Source organism: Mytilus edulis, chromosome 4, assembly GCF_963676685.1.
Source record: "Mytilus edulis chromosome 4, xbMytEdul2.2, whole genome shotgun sequence".
Classification (NCBI taxonomy): domain Eukaryota; kingdom Metazoa; phylum Mollusca; class Bivalvia; order Mytilida; family Mytilidae; genus Mytilus; species Mytilus edulis.
In genome coordinates this window covers 27,887,292-27,907,038 of record NC_092347.1, presented here as the reverse complement: position 1 = coordinate 27,907,038, position 19,747 = coordinate 27,887,292, and the positions used below count along the sequence as shown (strand labels likewise).

The window sequence follows — 19,747 nt, the reverse complement described above, 5'->3', positions numbered from 1 at the left end:
GTAATTGATCAATTTGTCACATGAGCCACAAATGGCAACAATTATTGGACAGAGCAATCACATAACTCTTGAATTTCGCCAAGTAACCCATTGTACTCTAACCTTTGATTGATAAATGAAAGAAATGTATTAACTTAGTTATTGTTGTATATATGTTAGTAGGTTATTCAAGGAACGTTTTTCATTTTCAATTACTTTCATTATATAATATAATCTAGTTTGAGTTTGTCACGTCACTCCGCTAGTGTGGGAACATATAACCATTGTCCGTAATTTTTATCGTCACAGCAAAAATCCATATACCGTCTTAAACAAACAGTATCAAATAATAAAAAGAAAACACACGAACATGCCTAATATTATCCTTCTTCTCTGAAACACTAAAATAATTTTAACATTCTAACTTTGCAGGGGTGATCAGATTAATGATCTTGTTTGATGTAAAATTGGTATTTGATTAGGTATTCTTTACAGGCTTTCTGTATATTCTAGCAATTAGAATACTTCCAACTGTATAGTATATCTGTATATGCTTGTTTTCAATTTTTGGTTGATGTTTTAGCATTTCATTATTTTTAGAAAGAATTATTAAGCATCGAATACAATTTAAATGTCCACTCGAAGATGATCTGTAAGATTCAACTTTCTTTATTCAAATAAAATTAGCAGTATTGATAATAAGATAAAAACTTGTATGAGTTGTCTCATATTAACTCTGAACCAAGCATGTTATAGATTTCGATCAAATATTAAAAATCCTCATTTTTTCTTTAATGATATAAATTTTCTTAATACGCTTTATTGTACACCCTATGTAATTTGTTCCTGACAATTGTATAGTCAAGTAATTGAAGATACTGCGATTAGATGTACAGATGTTAATCCGATTGCAAGAGTCTTTAGTCATTACAGTGGTTATTATCAATTGAAGACCAAGAAAGTGTAAATTTCTTCCAATTTTGCTACCAGTCTATACAGCCACATTCAGGAACTGTATATGTTGACATTGCTATGTTAAGTATATTACACATCCTGAGTACTACAAATTCATAAAATTATTCTATCATAAATGCCCAATTGTGTCTTAATTTTGAGTATTAAAATTTTTGTTTACATCTTTTTGAAGTTCACCAAAACGTTCAAATTCTTAAATTGGTGGTCATTGACATTATACCTAACTGCGGCCAAGCTTAGCGAAAGGTCGTGCGACATAATCAGTCAAACAAACTTTATTAGATTAAGACCAGATCTCATGAGAAGCTTCACTCATTTAGTCACTGCCCTTGCTTCGAGATTTCAACCGAGCAATCAGGCTGAACTATATAGAGCGCAGATGAAGAGTACAACTCGAGAAAAAGGCCAATCACTTCCGGAACTCGCTCAGGACATCAAAAAGTTAACACGGTTAGCATATCCAACTGCCCCTATGGAAGTTCGTGAGCAGCTTGCCCGTGACTGTTTCATAGATTCTCTAAATGACGCAGATTTAGAGTCGGCAATATTTCAGGGACAGCCTATTTCAATAGATGACAGTGTTAGGATAGGACTTGAATTTGAGGCGTTTGCCAACGGGCACAGACGTAAATTTAATAATCGCGCTGGATAACGAATGCAAACGGGAATGATAAATGTAGATGAACAAGATGATTATCAACAGATGAACAGCATAATGGATAGAACAGCTAAGATAGAAAGTAATCGAGGTCCTAATCAATCACAAAAGACAGACTTTTTGTGTTACTTTTGCGGAAAAGCGGGTCGTTTTAAGAGAGATTGCAGAACGTTTCTAGACATGCAGAAAAATGCCAAATACTTGCCACACAACAGGTTTGAAACTTCAAAAATGGTCCCAGGGTACACAGACAGAGAACTTTAAGTCGGGAAACTGTTAGTGGCTAAAGAGTCGGGCCCTCCTTTAGCCGATGTTTTTTTAAATGAAGGGCCACACAAACAATGTGAATTAAATAATGACATAAATGATAGTTCATACTTTAAGATAAAAATTAATTGTATTTTTGTAAATTGTTTGATAGACACCGGTTAGACCTTGACAGTTATTCATGTCAGGAAATTTTTGTCTATTCCGGAGTCACAGAGACCAGACAAAATTTATAAGGTAGCAATAAACAGTTAGGAAAAAATATTAAAATTTGCCCTTATAAATTTTACCATCCCCTTTTTATTGCTTTCTTGCAATATCAAGCTTACTGTTTGTGTCATATATGGGCATATGTATGTAATCAGAATCTTTCATAGATTTTATATCCAGTATATAAAATGGTAAAATATAATTTCTTTTGGGTGTATCCATGGCAACAATCTGCATTTATTTGTTATAAAATATTGCAAAAAGGGGGGAAAGATGTCACATATTTCCCCAAAATTTGGTTAAAAGTAGAATTTCAATCGCTTGAAGTAATACCTTTTCTGAAACTGTGTACATATATCATTCAGCAAATCCAATGAAAATCATATGTCTTTCATCTCATTTTTTTGTAAAATTGCGTCAAAAACTTCGTGTAGAAAAAAAGTGTTTGTAAACATTACATTAATTTCTGGACCGATGGCCGGTCTAGCTATGAAAATACGGATTGTCAAACAGAAAACAGCCCATAAAACATGTAAAAAATAATCTTGATGCTCTTATAAACCATCTTTGAAGGCTAAATTAGCACTCAGCTGTCTAAAAATTAATTTTATTACACAATAACTTTCCTATTTGAAAAATCCACAGGGGCCAAATGCGAAACTAAACTCCTAACTGTGTAGTGCTACCTAAGGGGGTACAGTTGAAACTGGCAAAAGGAGAGATAATAACAAATTTCGGGCAGGCCGATTTTGATATTGAAATTAATGGTCAGAATTTCAACAACGATTTGTGATTGCAGATATCGACGCGCCTGCTATTGTTGGTTACAATTTTTTGTATAACATAAAGGAGAGTAAACTCACCACTGGCAGTAAACATATGGAAATTATATGTCAAAAAGAGAGTAATATGGTAAACATTTTTAAGCTTGCAACAGAGGAAACTACAGTAATACCCCCAAGATCAGAGGTTTTGGTATTTAGTAAAGTGGTAGGTGATTCTACTCATTTAGTGCAGGCTACAGTGGAGCCTGTTGACACAAGCGATACATTATAAGTCGCCAGATCTTTAGTCGATCGTGGTCAAGGACGAATACTTTTAAGGATTGCAAATACAAGTAACTTTGAAAAAACGATTCAAAAGAATACATGTCTAGCTGAATGTCTAGCATATGCAGATGTTACGGAACCAGCATGCGAACCTGCGGCTGCTAGTCAAAATATATTCAAGCTTACTGATAAGATTACAAACAAGAGCAATAGCGACAGATTACCAGATCATCTGGTAGACTTATTTAAATCAGGTAGCAAATTATTATCGGAGACGCAAACATTGCAATTCCAAAGATTGCTCCAGAAATATGTAATGCGTTTGCAAAGTCTAAAAACGACTTGGGTTGTACTGATATGATACAACATAAGATAAACACAGGAAACGCAGCTCCAGTCAAACAAAACCCGAGGCGCTTACCTGTTGCAATGCAAGAGGAAGCAGATCGCGAGTTGAGTCGAATGCTTGATGCTGGGGTAATAGAACCATCAATAAGTCCTTGGGCAGCCCCTATTGTGTTGGTCCGGGAGAAAGATGGGTCCGTCCGCTACTGTATTGACTTCAGAAAAATTAACAGTCTTACAAAACGTGACTCGTACACTCTTCCACGCACGCAGGACTGTCTAGAGGCCCTCCATGGATCTTGGTTCTCAACTATCGACCTGCAAAGTGGTTATTGGCAGGTCCCGGTCGACCCAGTTGATAGAGAAAAAAACGGCGTTTGTCACAAAGCAAGGGCTCTTCCAGTTTCGACAAATGCCATTTGGTCTTTGCAATGCAGGCGCTTGTTTTGAACGGTTGATGGAATGCGTCCTAGCGTGTTTGAATTGGCACATATGTCTACTGTACTCAGACGACATCATTATCTTCTCAGAGTCTTTTGAGCAGCACATCGAACGATTAGAGTTGGTAATATCTAAGATTGAACAGACAGGTTTGAAAATTTCTCCAAAGAAATGTGAATTATTACAAGAAAAAGTAACTTTCCTGGGTCATGTTGTATCAGGCGATGGTATTTCCACAGATCCTCAGAAAATTAGCGCTGTCAAAGATTGGCCCATACCTTTTATCTATTCATGACGTATGTAGTGTCTTGGGAACTTGTAGCTATTACAGGAGATTTATTAAGAATTAAGACCCCTACATAAGTTGACTGAGAAGGGCAAAGAGTTTAAATGGTGCGAGATATGTCAAGATTCTTTTGATAAATTAAAACAATTCATGATTTCATCCCCGATTTTAAGTTACCCAGACATGGGAAAGCAGTTTATATTAGATACAGATGCTAGCGGGTTTGGTCTTGGAGCAGTACTTTCGCAGGAACAAAACGACGGAGAACACGTCATTGCTTATTTTAGTAAAAGTTTCGGCAAAGCAGAACGTCAATATTGCGTCACTAGACGAGAATTGCTCGCAATTGTAGAGTCAGTTAAACACTATCATCATAACTTGTATGGTAAGAATTTTTTTTATTAAGCACTGATCATGGAACACTGCACTGGCTCATGAACTTCAAAAATCCAGAAGGTCAAATTGCAAGATGGCTGGAGGTTCTCTCCTCTTATGACTTCAAAATACAACACAGACCAGGTAGATAGCATTTGAATGCCGATTGACTTTCACGGAGACCATGTATCCACTGCACTCATTGCAACCGCCAGGATTCAAAAGAAAGCACGAATAATGACTTAGATACTGTCGATTGTCACTTGCGGCTAACCAAGAAGGCAGGCATATCAAAGTTACAAGGCGAAGAAATAGAATTTAAAAATTCCGAACAGAGCAACCAATGAAAACAAGTAAGAACATGGATGAAATAACAGAAGCACAACAAAATGATGAAGGGATTAAGCTGATATTAAAAATGAAATCTGAAAGTAATGAGAAGCCGAAGTGGGAAGAAATTTCAGTACAGAGCAAAGAGCTTAAAACTTACTGGTCGCAATGGGATCAACTAAAATTGATCGATAATGTTTTATATAGAGAATGGATTTCTAATATTAACTCAGAGATGAAGCAGCTGATTCTTCCTTCATGTTGGAAGGAGGAAATTTTGAAAATGTTGCATGACGACCCAGTAGGAGGCCATTTTGGGGTTCACAGAACACTATCAAGGGTTTCAAGCAGATTTTATTAGGCGGGGTATAAGGAAAATATAGAGCAATGTTGCAAAAGGTGTGAAATATGCAATTCACGTAAGGGTCCACAAAAACGAGCAAGAGGGGCGATTAAACAATATTTGGTAGGAGCACCTTTAGAACGGGTTACATTGAACATTCTTGGTCCTTTGCCTATTACAACTTCTGGGAATAAATTAATCCTTGTTCTCACAGATTATTTCAGCAGATGGTCGGAGGCATATCCAATACCAAACCAAGAAGCAGAAACGATAACTACAATTTTTGTCGTTTTGGTGTGCCAAGACAGGTACACATAGACCAAGGTCGACAGTTTGAATCAAAACTGTTCACAGGCATTTGTAAAAGGTTTAACATTGATAAAACGAGAACCAGCCCCCTACATCCACAAAGTGAAGGGATGGTGGAGCGACTCAACAGAACAATAGGCAAAGACGAGAAAGACTGGGATACACATTAATCTGTGGCGATGATGGCCTACCGTACCTCTGTACATGACAGCACAGGATTTTCTCCAAGCATGTTAATGTTTGGACGAGAAATTGAACTTCCGATAGATTTGATATACGGTCCACATCCTCAAACTGAGAACATAACTGACGGTAGTAATGAGTATTTAGAAAAACTCCAGTCCAATATTTTCAGGGTACATAATAACATTAACGGTTCCAATTTTTCTGCACCAGATGCGCATTTCGACAAATAATGTCTCTTCAGTGATGCTCGTGGCCAAAATATGTAAAATCCAAAGCTTATAACTTAGGTAGGACTTGTTTCTAGCAAACGGCTTACGCCGTTAGCCGTCGGCAAACCGGCATTACACTTGTTTGTAAAAATATTCAGCACTGCGCATGCCCGGCTTACGCCGCTCGAGCCGGTTTGATTTGACCGGCTAAGCGGCGAAAAACATGGCTGACTGTTCTAAGAACCGAATTTGTTCATTTAAAACTGTATTGTTAATCATCGCGAAATAGCCAAAACGCGCTAAAACGGCATAAAACCTAACTAAACAAACTAACATTTGTATTTATATACTGTACTAGAATTGCCGAGATCTCAAGGAAGATAAGTATTTGTAACTAATTATAGTCACCCTTTATAAATAAATTATTTATTGTTATTATTATTATCATATTTATCCTGTTGTTAATTGTTAATTGTAAATAATTGAGCAACGTATAAATGCTTTGTCGCTCTTGAGAACGTTTTTGTTACAGTTGTGAACGTTTAATAAATATCACAGTCTGTAAAAGATATAGTTGCAATTTTCCTTCTTCCTCTATCTCAAACAGCTGGAATAGGCCATAACCTATTATAGCTGGTAGTAATGGTCCTTGGGCAGCCATGTTAGATTTGCCGGTATATAAGCCGTACCACTTGTTTCTCGCACGAATAGGCGTACGCCGGTCACATGAACGGCGCATGACCGGCTTACTAGAAACAAGTGCGCCCTTAGCTAGAGATAAAATGATTGCCTCCAGCGACCGACAAAAACGACAATATGACCATTAAATAAATGCGCGAAAATATAGCGTTGCTGATGCAGTGTGGATTTTTAACCCAACAAAAACAAAAGGTAAGAGTCCAAAACTGAAGTGTCAGTGGACTGGACCTTTTCTCATTATTGAGGCATATACAGACTTGATATACAAGGTGAAGAGTTCGCCGAATTCAAGAGACAGGGTCCTACATCATGATAGACTGAAGCCATTTATCGGCAACTTCAACAACTGGCTTCAAAAAAGCAAAGATGATCTTGATGAAGGAGACTCAAAAGATCCAGCTGTTGAACCTGAAATAGAAAAAGCAAATATTACTAGAAAGAGTAACAGAGATACTAAGCCCCCGGAACGTTACAGTCCCTCTAACTAAATTGTAACAACAATTCCTGCTGTATATAAGGCACAAGATGGTTTTATGTGTAAATATTGAAATCGAACAAATCATTTTGCAGTTTTTTTTAGGTGAAGAGCAGAGAGCTGTTTATCTAGAGTATGCCCAGATGTAACTGATTCACTAAGTTATGGTAAATTATGATTTTTCTGTTGTACTCGCCATACCCATGGCTCTGGTTCAATATTCCGATGGTCCGAAATTAGTTATTAGTCATAAGTATTAACGATAGTTATCTTCTTTTCTGCAGACGGAGACTTGCCAGATATGCTACAAAACCTATAAGGACCTACCCAGTTTGAGAAGGCATACAAGATATGCACATGGCTCATAATTTGTACAGTGCCAGTTCTGTGAATGTGAGGTACAAGCAAATGTTAAACACCGTTTGAAATTCCACGAAGAGAGACGGCATGGAATTAAGAAGACAAGTCAGAAGGTAAACAAGAGAAAGATTTAGTCGGTTGTCAAGAAAGTAACACCAGTAGAGACTAATACTTCAACAGTCAGCCACTTTCAGATGACGCCTGTCAGAAGTCCAACATCAGTATATGTGGACATGCCATCAATTAATCTGATCCCAGATGAAGAGATGCTGTTCCTGGGAAGACCATTACAGACAAGAAGCCCTGTAGAATTAATGAGTTTGTTAGATAGACACAGACCGAACCAGACAGTTCCTAGTCTACTGACGGCTCCCCAGACAATTACCGCTCCTGTTCCAGTTCCAGACGTTTCAGTGCAGCCAGCTGTTGTACAACCTATTCAGCCACTGCCGGGTGATCATCACCCCATGTTCTCTGATGCAGGCATACTTCACAGCGACTCCACAACCAGCTGCTGTACAGACCACTTCAGTCAACTCAGCCATTAACGGTGATCAGCACCCTAAGATCTATGGTACAGCCCACTTCACAGTCAACTTAGCCATTGCCAGTAACTATCATCCCAAGTTCTCAGATGCAGGCATACTTCACAGCGACTCCGCAACCAGCTGTTGTACAGCCCACCTCACAGTCAACTCAGCCATTGCCGGTGATCAGCACCCCAAGTTCTATGGTACAGCCTACTTCACAGTCAACTCAGCCATTGCCAGTGACCATCACCCCAAGTTATATGATGCAGCCATCTTTTACAGGGACTCCACAACCAGCTGCTGTACAGTCCACTTCACAGTTTTCTCATCCATTGCCGGTGACCATCAGTCCAAGTTCTCTTTGGCAGCAATACTTAACAGAGACTGTAAGTCCACAACCAACTGCTGGACAGTCAACAACCCAGTCAGCGCAGCAAGTACCAGTGCCAATAAACCCAACTACCATGGAGAAGGACGACATACCAACTTCGGACCATTCTAGAGTCCTAAAAGCACCATCCAGTCCTCCTCCCATTGTCGAGGGGTCTGATCCAGAGAGGCCATGGATGGATGGGGACAAGAGACGGGTGGAATTTCGCAAGAAATTGCATTATAACCCCCTAGAAAAATTCAAATGACAGCCACAGGTAGAGGGAGGCTGTATGACTGGAGCCACCTGGGAGTCCCAATCAAGAGACATTAAATGACCCTAGGTTCCAGTTATGCTGCCTTATCAAGCTACCTGTCGGGTGAAGATGCTGAATTAATAAGGAGGATTTGATCAAGGGCGAGGACAGCAGAAATTGATGCCCGTGTCGTACCTGATGGATACCTGGGATTACTGAAGGAAGAGAAGGCCGTTCTTCCAGATGGCACCATATATATACTTAAAAGTACATGGATACCCGACCCGTCAGTAACAAGAAGACGAAATACAGCAACTCAGACAGAAGAAGATACCAACCAACTCGAAGCAGTAATAGAGAACAGGGAAATCAGAGACAATGGGGTCCAGTCGACAGTCAGCACAGAAGACACCAGTACGCAGTGCAACATATTACAGGAACTTCTTTTCAGCTTATAATAATTTTATTAAGGAAATTACTTTCAGTTTATAATGTAATGTTATCGTTAAAATATAGGGTATTTTTAAAGACATGAAACATATAAATTACTAACTTTTAAATTTCTTAGGTAAAGATATTCATCTTCGAGGACAAACAGTTTTTCAAATGAGGGGGTAATGTTACGGTTTTGTAATTCTAAATAATTCATTTTTGATCATTTCTTTTGTGGGTCACGTTCTTTATAGTGTGTAATGAAATGTAAATACTATTATAGATGGAAAGGCAAATGATACGGGAAATGGGGACAAATCTAAAGACTATATATTTTTATAATTGTATGATGTATGTGACAAGTGTAGAATTTACTATTTTATTGTACGAGTTGTACATTTAACTTACAGTCAAGTAAAACTAACGTGATTCTCTGGTTCCTTGTTGTAGTTATACCGGTATCAACGATCATAAGTCTCCCAGACATGTAGCTTTTATCCCTTTTTATTAACGGGTAACTTCCACACTGGGGGCCGCCATTGTTTATTTACAAGGTTCTTATCAAAGTCCCCGTATGTTTAAAGTGCAGTTTGTGTAGTGACGTCATTTGACGTTAGAAACGTCAAAAGTGTGTCAAAATCTTTTATTTAGGACTTTGAGGATTGTTATTAATATTTATTCTAGATCTTTTTATTACAAAGGCTTTTTAGGATCACGCTAGCTAAATAAGAAAATTCATTGTGAATATTTATACAGTACCGCCGATTGCGGAACACCGCGGAAACCGTAATTTTTAACTATAAACTGTTAATTTCTTCTATAAATATTCCTTAAATATATTAACGTTTAAAGTCTTCAATTTATGCTGAAATGTGTAGGGATTATATGTTTTGATTTCTTATTAAGTACTTTTGGTTATTACCAGTCCACTTGCCCATTTTGAACCATAGCTATCCCCCCCCCCCCCCTTTTGTAACTATCACAGTCTAGTTATAATAATTATTTGTCAGTTAAACTTATTGATTATATAAATGATATAAGTATGTAATGCTGAATACCTCGTCAGTCTAACTTATTAAATTACACATATTAAGTTCCAGATACGACTTTGTATTTATTGAAACGCCAAACCGCCATTTAAACAGCTAGTTAGGCTACCCACCCCATCCCCTTTCTGCTATCGTTACCTATACAAACAAGACCACGGCGGCAGTTGAGCTGAATATTAATCGATTAGTGAGACAACTGTTTACCAGCAGTCCAATAGTATATATTGACTTCCGCATAGTAGTCACAGTATCTGATATACCAGGCAACAGATAATAAAGAAACGCTACCAACCCTCGACCCGCTACAGTTTAATAAGTTAGACTGACGAGGTATTCAACATTACATATTTATATGATTTATATAGTTATTTGTTAAACTTATTGATTATGTAAATCATATAAATATGTTATGCTGAATATAAAAGTCAAAAAGTGCGTTTAAAAGGAATTTCATACATTAGCCCAAAGATCTTTATTTGGACAGAAAATTCAAAATATCACAAAAGTGTTCCCTTCAGTAGCAGATCTTATCTACAAGTTACTCACAATGAATGCAGCGACTGAAGACCATTCCACAACACAAGAAAGGCTTCATATCATAGCACTTTTTTTTTAAATGAAAAGGGATTATTGGCTTATGTCAGCAATTGCAAGGCTGGTAGACCAACTAATATTTATGATGTTTTTGATGAACAATCTGCAGTCGTTGAGGAAGTGACTGCTGCTGATGATCGTCGCCTTAAGGTTTCATACCTTTCACAATATATTTCAATAGTTCTACATAGAAATGAATGCCAGAAGGAACACAGATCCGCCATAGGGTCTAGTTAGGCTACAATTCCATATACTAGGGCATCATTAAGTTTTGCGTGTTGTTTTCAATGTTTTAATGGAAAGATTCTGGTTTAAAACATAATGACGGCAATACGGAAGGACTTACACCGATGAACTCTATTGTGTTGTTCAACTAAAATATTTTAAGAAGATGCCATTATAACTTGAAAGAACTAGCAGCTGTTGGTTTGTGATGATAATACCAGTCTGTTCATCAAGATTCCTTGAATCAACTAGAGTAAGAGGCAAGAAATCCATTTCACTGACATGTTCTACATTTGGTGCGAATGATCATGACATAAGTATGTAATCAATCACGCATGCTGTGATTGTACAAACTCAGTGTGATGTTCTTCCTTGTGATGCAATCAAGTTTTTTTTGCGTGGAATAGTAACACTTATTGTGAATGAGTCAGTTCTTGAAACATCAAACTTATTTAGACACGCAACAGCTTTGGTAAAAGTCTACAAAACAATGCAAACATATTGATGAAATTTACAGATGGGGGTATCGATCAAAGACGGTTTATTTTAAAAATTGAATTTAGATATGCTGATACTTGCACGCTGTGCCAAAGGTCAGGCTAGACAAAACTAGCCGAGCATAAATTGTCTATTTTGAATCTTGCACTCTAGAACTGTGCTTTAGAAAGATCGATTAGCAGATGCGTGGCATTTTATGATTTTTTTTTTATTAAAATAGAAAAAGATTCAACAAAATGACCCTGTACAATATACAATAAGAAATAATACCTTGAGATTGTCTGTTAAGGAAAAACCCTATGCAAGCAATAGATCCAGTCTGGCTCCCTGGCCTAGCTGTGAACAACACAGATCTTTATCTATGATATGAGGAAGGGAAACACCAGGAAACTGAGGAAGATAGACCATCATTGAATTCTAAGAAAATTGACCAAGTTGTTGAAGTGACAACAGATTAAAAGACGATCTTACTTGTAGAAACACAGTTGATTTACCATACTTAGCAGTTTATACTATTGATGAAAGACATATGTAGTCAATGTGGTATTGAAGAAAGCCTTTGTTTGGATCCGAAGAAAGGGACAAAAATACTGTTCTTCCTCTCTGCGATGAAACTAAACAGGCTTGAAATACTTTAATTATTGCAAGACCCTTTAGGAAAAAACTATAGAAAAGAGTTAAATATCTTTGAACAATAGTTTGTGCTATTTTTTTGGCCTATCTAGCCTACATATCTTTTTTGGGGTGAAATAGGAAACACACACTTTATTCAGTTTGGCCGAATAGTTTTGAAAAAGCCGTACAACACATTCAAAGATAGTATCAATTGATACACGATATAATATAACAAAAGCACAAAAGAATATATAAATACCAATATCTCCTTTATATCCGTCATAGTTTAGTCTGTCTATTTCCACTTTCAAAAACTTAGATCAAACATTTAATTGATCGAAACAGGTTTATTTGCTGAATTATTGTCGTTTAAAATGTCAATTGTAGCCAAGAATCAGATCGAAAATTAAGATAAAGTGATCTTTTTAAATTTATTTGTTAAATAACATGAAGCACACATCTGGCAAAGATTGGTATGCTAAAAAAATGAAACGAGTGGTACTTGTTCTTTTTTTATTATCTTCCTTTGTATACAGTGTGAAATTTCTGTTTGATGTAAAAATTAAAATCTCAAATAACCGAACTCCGAGGAAAATTCTAAACGGAAATTCTCTAAGAAATGGCAAAATCAAAAGCTCAAACGAATGGATACCAACTGTCATATTCCTGACTTGGAACAGGAATTTTCTTATGTAGAAAATTGTGGATTAAACCTGGTCTTAAAGCTTTTTTTGAAGTAGACGTTATATTACATTTGTCTTAAGCATCGGGTAGTCCTGGAGACCCTTTTAAGGTGTCAACCCTAAGCATCAAGTGTCCCTAAGGCCTTATGCTCGAGTTTCTATTGAAAAACGGAGTTCAAATGTTCAAAATATAACGTTAGGCTACGTCAACAGACCAAGAAAATGTGTAATACAACCATAATTCTACCAATCAAAATAAAACTTTGCTTATTTATGTGTTTATGGTAATAGCGAGGCTTTATGTTTCTGTCTCGGCATATAATTCAAATTCTACTCTGTAGTTATGCTAAGAGTTCAAACTACTAAAACATAGAATTAATTACTCCTCTTAGAGCACGACAGTTTATCCAATATTTGTCTACTACAAGACCTAATAAAAAGTAAAAGTATTCCAAAAGATATAAAACAGATGAAGTTTGTCTACATTGGATGCTTGAAGGTGTCAAGTCATCACAGTTTAAGACATTATATTCATACCATTTGCCATCTTACCAGATTTTAAGGCAAATTTCATTTAAAAGTAATGTCTTTTCAAAGCACCTAGGTGCCCTAGACTATAAAATGAGTCAAACATGTCAAAATAATTAACGTTATATTCTGTCATCCCAAAGGGAGAAATGAGAGCAATTGATATTTAAATACAAATATATATGATTGGAAATTAGTTTCAAAAAGTGCATCCATGTTCATAACTCCATAATAAGATTTTGGTTCTTAGAGTCTCAGAGGACAATGGGGAAAATAGAATTGATTTGCACGTTTCTACTTGAAAAACCGTTTGACTTGGTCTCGTGTTTGCCTGTAGTGTTGAATGTTATGGGTTTGATTCACAGCTGTGTCAAACCAAACTAAAAGACAAATTTTGCCGCTATCCATCAGACATCTAGCTATTAATATGTAATAATTAGACGAAAGACTAGATGGTTTGGGGTTAGAATGATATTTCCGGATAGGGTGACAGGTCTTAATGTGAATTATTTCCATGTGTCCTAGCTTTAAAGATCGGTCCACCGTGTAGATCTAGATAAAACAGGGTTTATCGATCTATGTATCAAATTACACGTTATCGTTTAAAAAAAAAGACGTGCAACTTTGATATACAGGAGAGTTTTTCGAAAAAGACTTTAATAGGTAATATCGAAAAAAAAAAAGCGTTGTTACTTCTAAATTTATTAACGCCATCATGGTTTGATTGACCGTTCTGACAACTCTGTGTTATATACGAACAAAGAAATGGTACTACAATGATTTATAACAAACCGTTCTAAAATTGTACTTTGAAAGTTTGAAATATAAAAAATCTAATTAAAATGTAGATCTCTGATTTTGTTATATTGCATTAGAGCTAGATTGAAATATAACAAAAACGTTACCCGAGATGGATTTGTCAATTTTCAAAGTTGTAGGTCCTATTTGTTTATATAGTCTTAAACTGTTTCGGTTTTTTAGCCATTGGCTTTCAAATATTTGGCTTTTAATTTCAAGTTTCAAGTTAAATCAAGAAAAGCGTCTGAACGCAGTATGTAAAACCCGCCTTGAAAAGAAAACAAATTAATTTCATAAATACTTTATGAAAATTTTAAATTGTTTTAGAGCTTGGTATATGGCATCGACACCGATTTACGTGTATAACTAAACATCTCGAGTCCCTCAGTTTGTCTAAATAGTTATCAAAGGTACCAGGATTATAATTATATACACCAGACGCGCGTTTCGTCTTCATAAGACTTATCAGTGATGCTCAGATCTAAATAATTATATAACCAAACAAGTAATTGTTTTGTCAAGGAAATGGTGGTAATATATATATATATGAACGCCACTTCCACAATTTCTTCAAACATTAATGTACTCTAAAAAATATTCATTAGCTGGATCTTCAATAATCAATATTTATAAAAGGTATTGTGATAAACAAATAACATATGTTGCACCTATACGTTTGTTAGCAAACTAATAACAATAACTAAATATCAAAATCATTGAAAAAAGACAATTGGTTTTGCATCTTTAAGTCATCTAAATTAAGTGGTAAGAACTGAAGCAGTAATATATTGGAATAATGGCAAACTATTTGGTTGACAAATTGAGAAAAAAAACATCGTCAAAATTCTGGTCAAACTTGATTTTGGGCTTGTCTTAAGTCAATGATTGTTATATTTTAAGCCATGAGTGCCAAACAATTGCATTTTACATGATGAATCAATATTTGATTTAAGTTAAAATTACAACCGTATGACATAAAATTATGATTGATTATTTACAAAAAATGCATTAACACGAATAGCCAGAAACTCCTCGGAAATAATCAATCGCAAAAAGAAAATTGCGGTTAATTTTGACAATGTTATATGATATGCCAACAGAAATATGTCTTGAAAATTCTTCAGCATAGTTTATCGGGTTAGTATGTGCATATTACATAGGCTGTTTTATATATGATACACAATAATAATTCCTCCAAAGCGAGAAACTGAAGAGTCAATTTCTTTCGGATAAATAAAGAGCTACTTAAAATAGATGAATTTAAAGTGAAGAACTGCGGCTGTGAAACCTGTTGAATTCGTACTTTATACCTGTTTTCAGAAAAATATACTCTTTATCTAACATCAACAGTTAATTTTTTTTGCATAACCATTTAATTCTTGTGTTATCCTGGTAAATTCTGTGTTTTACCATTAGAGTTTTAAATTGATTTGATAAAACATATGAATGTAGAAGTGCACAACTTGACATAAGTTGGATTAGATCTGAACAACATAATCCCGATTAGACGTTGCTGCGTATTTATTCATCCTATACAGTTCAATGACCATCCTCCTTTGGCATGGGTTTTTATTACAACAGGATTGATCTTACTAAATCTTTAGGAATTTTTGGTCCTCAATACTCTTCAACTTCGTATTTTATTTGGCCATTTTAACTTTATTGGATTCGAGCGTCACTGATGAGTGTTTTGTAGACGATACTCGCGTCTGGCGCAAATACAAAATTTCAATCCTGGTATCTATGATGCGTTAGTTCTACATGTAAGTTAATCATTGCGGTTTTTCTACATCTGGATTAAATTACCTTAGCTGTATTTGGCAAAACTTTTAGGAATTTTGGTCCTCAATTCTCTTCAACTTCGAACTTTATTTGGCCCTTTTAACTTTTTTAAATTCGAGCGTCACTGATGAGTCTTTTGAAGACAAAACGCGCGTCTGGGGCGTAAATACTAAATTTAATTCTGGTAACTATGATGAGTTGATTAACATAAAACAGGACATACAAGAAACGAACCTTCAAAGTACTCACAAAGATGAAAAGTGAAAAAGCTGTGTTCTTTAAAGCTCTTATAATTGCCATTGTATATTGGTTATGATAAATGAACGCGTCGTGGTGTGCAACATTGAATGCGTTTTCCTTTGTAAATGTGGAAAGCTAGGTAAGTAAATACAGACACAGTTCATAATATACTGATGTTATAAATCAATACCAGGTTTGTTAACAATAAATATAATTTGAGGTTAGGTCCTAACATTTTGTGTGCCCTTTAAAATGTCTCCATCAAGTCGTGTAGAAAGATCAAGTTGAACATTTTGTTTTAATACTTTGTCGTTTGAAAGACTCTTTCTGTTCAACAGGGCAATATATTTTTAACGATCAAAACATGCAAATTAACGTGAGCTCATCATAATTATCTGAATTTGACGGAAATATCTTTTTTAAAGACAAAGTATGAAACCTATTGTTTACCCTACAGTTCAAATTAGTACGTGTATCGATCTTACTGGATTTAAACATTTCCTTGGAAACGAAATATAACGAGAGAAGTGTGATGCTAATCTTTTCCTTAACTCTACAGAAGAGACACTGTCTGTCTTCGTGATTGTCTATTTAATAAAGCCAAAATAATAGAACTCTTCTACAAACATGTTAATTCTATAATGCAGATGAAAACATAAAACTGTAACGTGTAAAGTGTTTGACAACTGTCTGTCAATAGATTTTTAGTATTTTGTCATTTTTACGTCTTAGATTAAGTATATAAGGTGTTATGGAGAATTTTAATGTTTACGTTGATGATACAAATACATCACTATTTGTACATACACAATTTAATAGTAAAACATACTCTTTTATATTCAATAAAATAATGTTTGTTTATGATATCTTTAATTACAATTGTTAAATTATTCCCGTCCTGAATATATATGAAGATCTACAATACAGCTTTCCGATCAGTTAATATTCATTGACAATCCTTGAAACACCTTCTTCATCTGTCTTTCTAGCTTAAAATGGAATTATCAAACAAACATATCAACCTTCTAAGATTACACGCTAGGTCGTTTAAAAAGAAAATATGTATGAAATAAAACCCACTCTTTCCTAAAACCCACTGTAATATATGACAATCTCGTACATGTAACAAGGTCGCAAATCATATAATGTCAAATTTGATCTCATATCTTCTTCATTTTACTAGTACCATTTGAGTAGTTATTTTGAGGATTTGATTATGTACCTGTTTCCTTATTTGATGATGAAACACACATATACATGTCAATTCTAGATAAATCATTGCATATTACAATTCAAATAATGAGAAATATTGTGCAATCTGTTTAAGATTCCCTTATCATCTTAAGTTTTGTTTCATTATTGGATATGAGTAATTATATCTCTGATATTCTTATAGTATCACTCAACATCGCAAATACAACGACACTATTTTGATCTGAGCGTCACTGATGAGTCTTATGGAGACAAAGCGCGCCTCTAGTGTATTAAAACATAAGCTGGTACCTTTGATCACTATTTTATACCATTGGGTCGATGCCACTGCTGGTGTGGTGGACGTGTCGTTGGGTATCACCAGCCAAGTAGTCAGAACTTCGATGTTGACATGAATATCAACTATATTGTCATTTATATAAATATCGTATATACAAAGTGATTTGGTTTTAAATTCTAAGAATTTTCTTATCCAAGGCCAATATAACCTTAGCTGTATTTGGCAAAACCTTTTGGAGTTCTGGTCCTCAAAGCTCTTAAACTTTGTACTTATTTGGCTTTATAACTATTTTGATGTGAGCGTCACTGGTGAGTCTTATGGAGACAAAACGAGCGTCTGGCGTATTACATTATAATCCTGGTACCTTTGATTACTATATTTTACATCTTTTAGATTCGAACCGGTCTGCAATGTCTGTTACTAGTTATATCCAAAATGATAGCGGTGACTTTTTTATTGGTTAAATAGGAATTTGAAACAGGGGTTAAAAAAAGTTTTAAATTGTTTTAGTGGAAACACCTGTATACTACGGTTGCCTTTATGTATAAATTTTTTGACTACCTTTATCTCAATTTTGAAATTTACATTTAGCGAGTTATAAGAGAACCTAATGATCAACACTTTACGTTCCAATATAAAAACCATGAATTTGGTAACAAGACAATTATTATAAAACAAAAATGAAGACATCCATGGGTAAAGGCAATAACCCATATGAGGCGGAGTCCCTGACAGGAGGAAAAATAAGCATATTTAGGTGAAAGGAATTTTTTGGTATTACATTTTTATAAATGTTCCTCACTTTTAACCCAAAATGCACAAGCTACTACATTTGTTTGGAACCCCCGTCCGTCAATGATGTTTACATTTAACATCTAAATAATCTCAGCCGAATATGGCAGAAAAAAGACACGTTTATGTATAAAGGTACAATCAGGAGGGGGTAAAGCCGAAAAAAACTTCACAAATTACACGTAAAAATATAAACTTTAATGTTGCTGCTTTAACAAAAAAATAAAATGAAATTTACTTGTACATATTTGTGCATTAAAGTTATATGAAAAATGATGTATAGTTCAAATATGTAAGATGTGTTCGGATTTAAGATTTTTTTCTCATCTTAACAAATCAAGAAAAATGATCTTACAAATAAAATCTATGGTTTCAACTCCTCGTACAAAGTTGGTGGCCTTATATGGATTTAGCTTTTTAGGGGGGTCTTTTTGGTCATTACGATCTTCAATTGTTTTGAATTTTAATAATCCTTGGCTTTCAAATATTTGGCTCTGATCGTTCCCTATTAGAGTAAATCTATTCTTACACATGGAATTAATTTAACATGTTGTTTCACTTTTTTGTCTGAGAGGTAGACAGGATCATGTTAATATGTTGTTGGGATATGTGCTGCTTGAAAAACATTCAGTGGATTGGAATATTATGGTATGCATCATTTGCTTCTAACATTTTTAGAGATAAAATTTGTTTGTTGCATGAAGTTCTTGAAAAAAAATATTATCATAAAGAAGCAAATTTGCATGCACATTTACATATTTTGCTGTTAAAAAATGCTGATTGATTGTTATCAATAAATTACTCAAAATGTATTTAGTATTATAAGGATTCGTACCACCTTCAATGTTCATGAATGTTCCAAAACTAAAATGTTGACCCAATATCAGAAGTAGCAAAATCTAAACAACCTTAAGGAAAGACAAGCCAAATGAGATTTTGAAGACAGAGGAACAAATATTGAGCGAGGCCTTCATTATAAACTTGCCAACCGTAAGAAAAGACAAACTAAACGAGGTATATAAGCAAAGGAACCCGAGTTAAATATGGGTTCATTATGAAAAAAACACCATGGTTGAAAATGGAGAATTACAAGGGTAAAATAAGGTCAATAATTCAGACAGGCAAACTTGTGCAACTGCTTTACTACAGAATGGTAAGCCATTAACAGAGGTTGTACAGTTGTGATGTTTGAAAAACATTTGATGAGTATAGCATTGTTCTGTTCCTTCATAAAAAACAGGAAAATGGATAGCATACCATTTCTAGTGTAATGATACCAGAATCTTCTGAATATCATATAAAATAGAAGATGTGGTATGATTGCAACTGAGACAACTCTCCACAAGAGGTCATGACAGTTCTGTTAT

At 35.1% G+C, this 19,747-nt stretch overlaps 1 protein-coding gene across 1 annotated transcript; it reads left to right on the top strand.

The window, feature by feature from the left end:
* Positions 1 to 8,130: 8,130 nt before the first annotated feature.
* LOC139521323 (platelet glycoprotein Ib alpha chain-like) lies at positions 8,131 to 8,664 on the top strand. Its single transcript, XM_071314802.1, has one exon. The coding sequence runs from the start codon at positions 8,131 to 8,133 to the stop codon at positions 8,662 to 8,664; it is 534 nt and encodes a 177-aa protein (XP_071170903.1).
* The last annotated feature ends 11,083 nt before the right edge of the window (positions 8,665 to 19,747 follow it).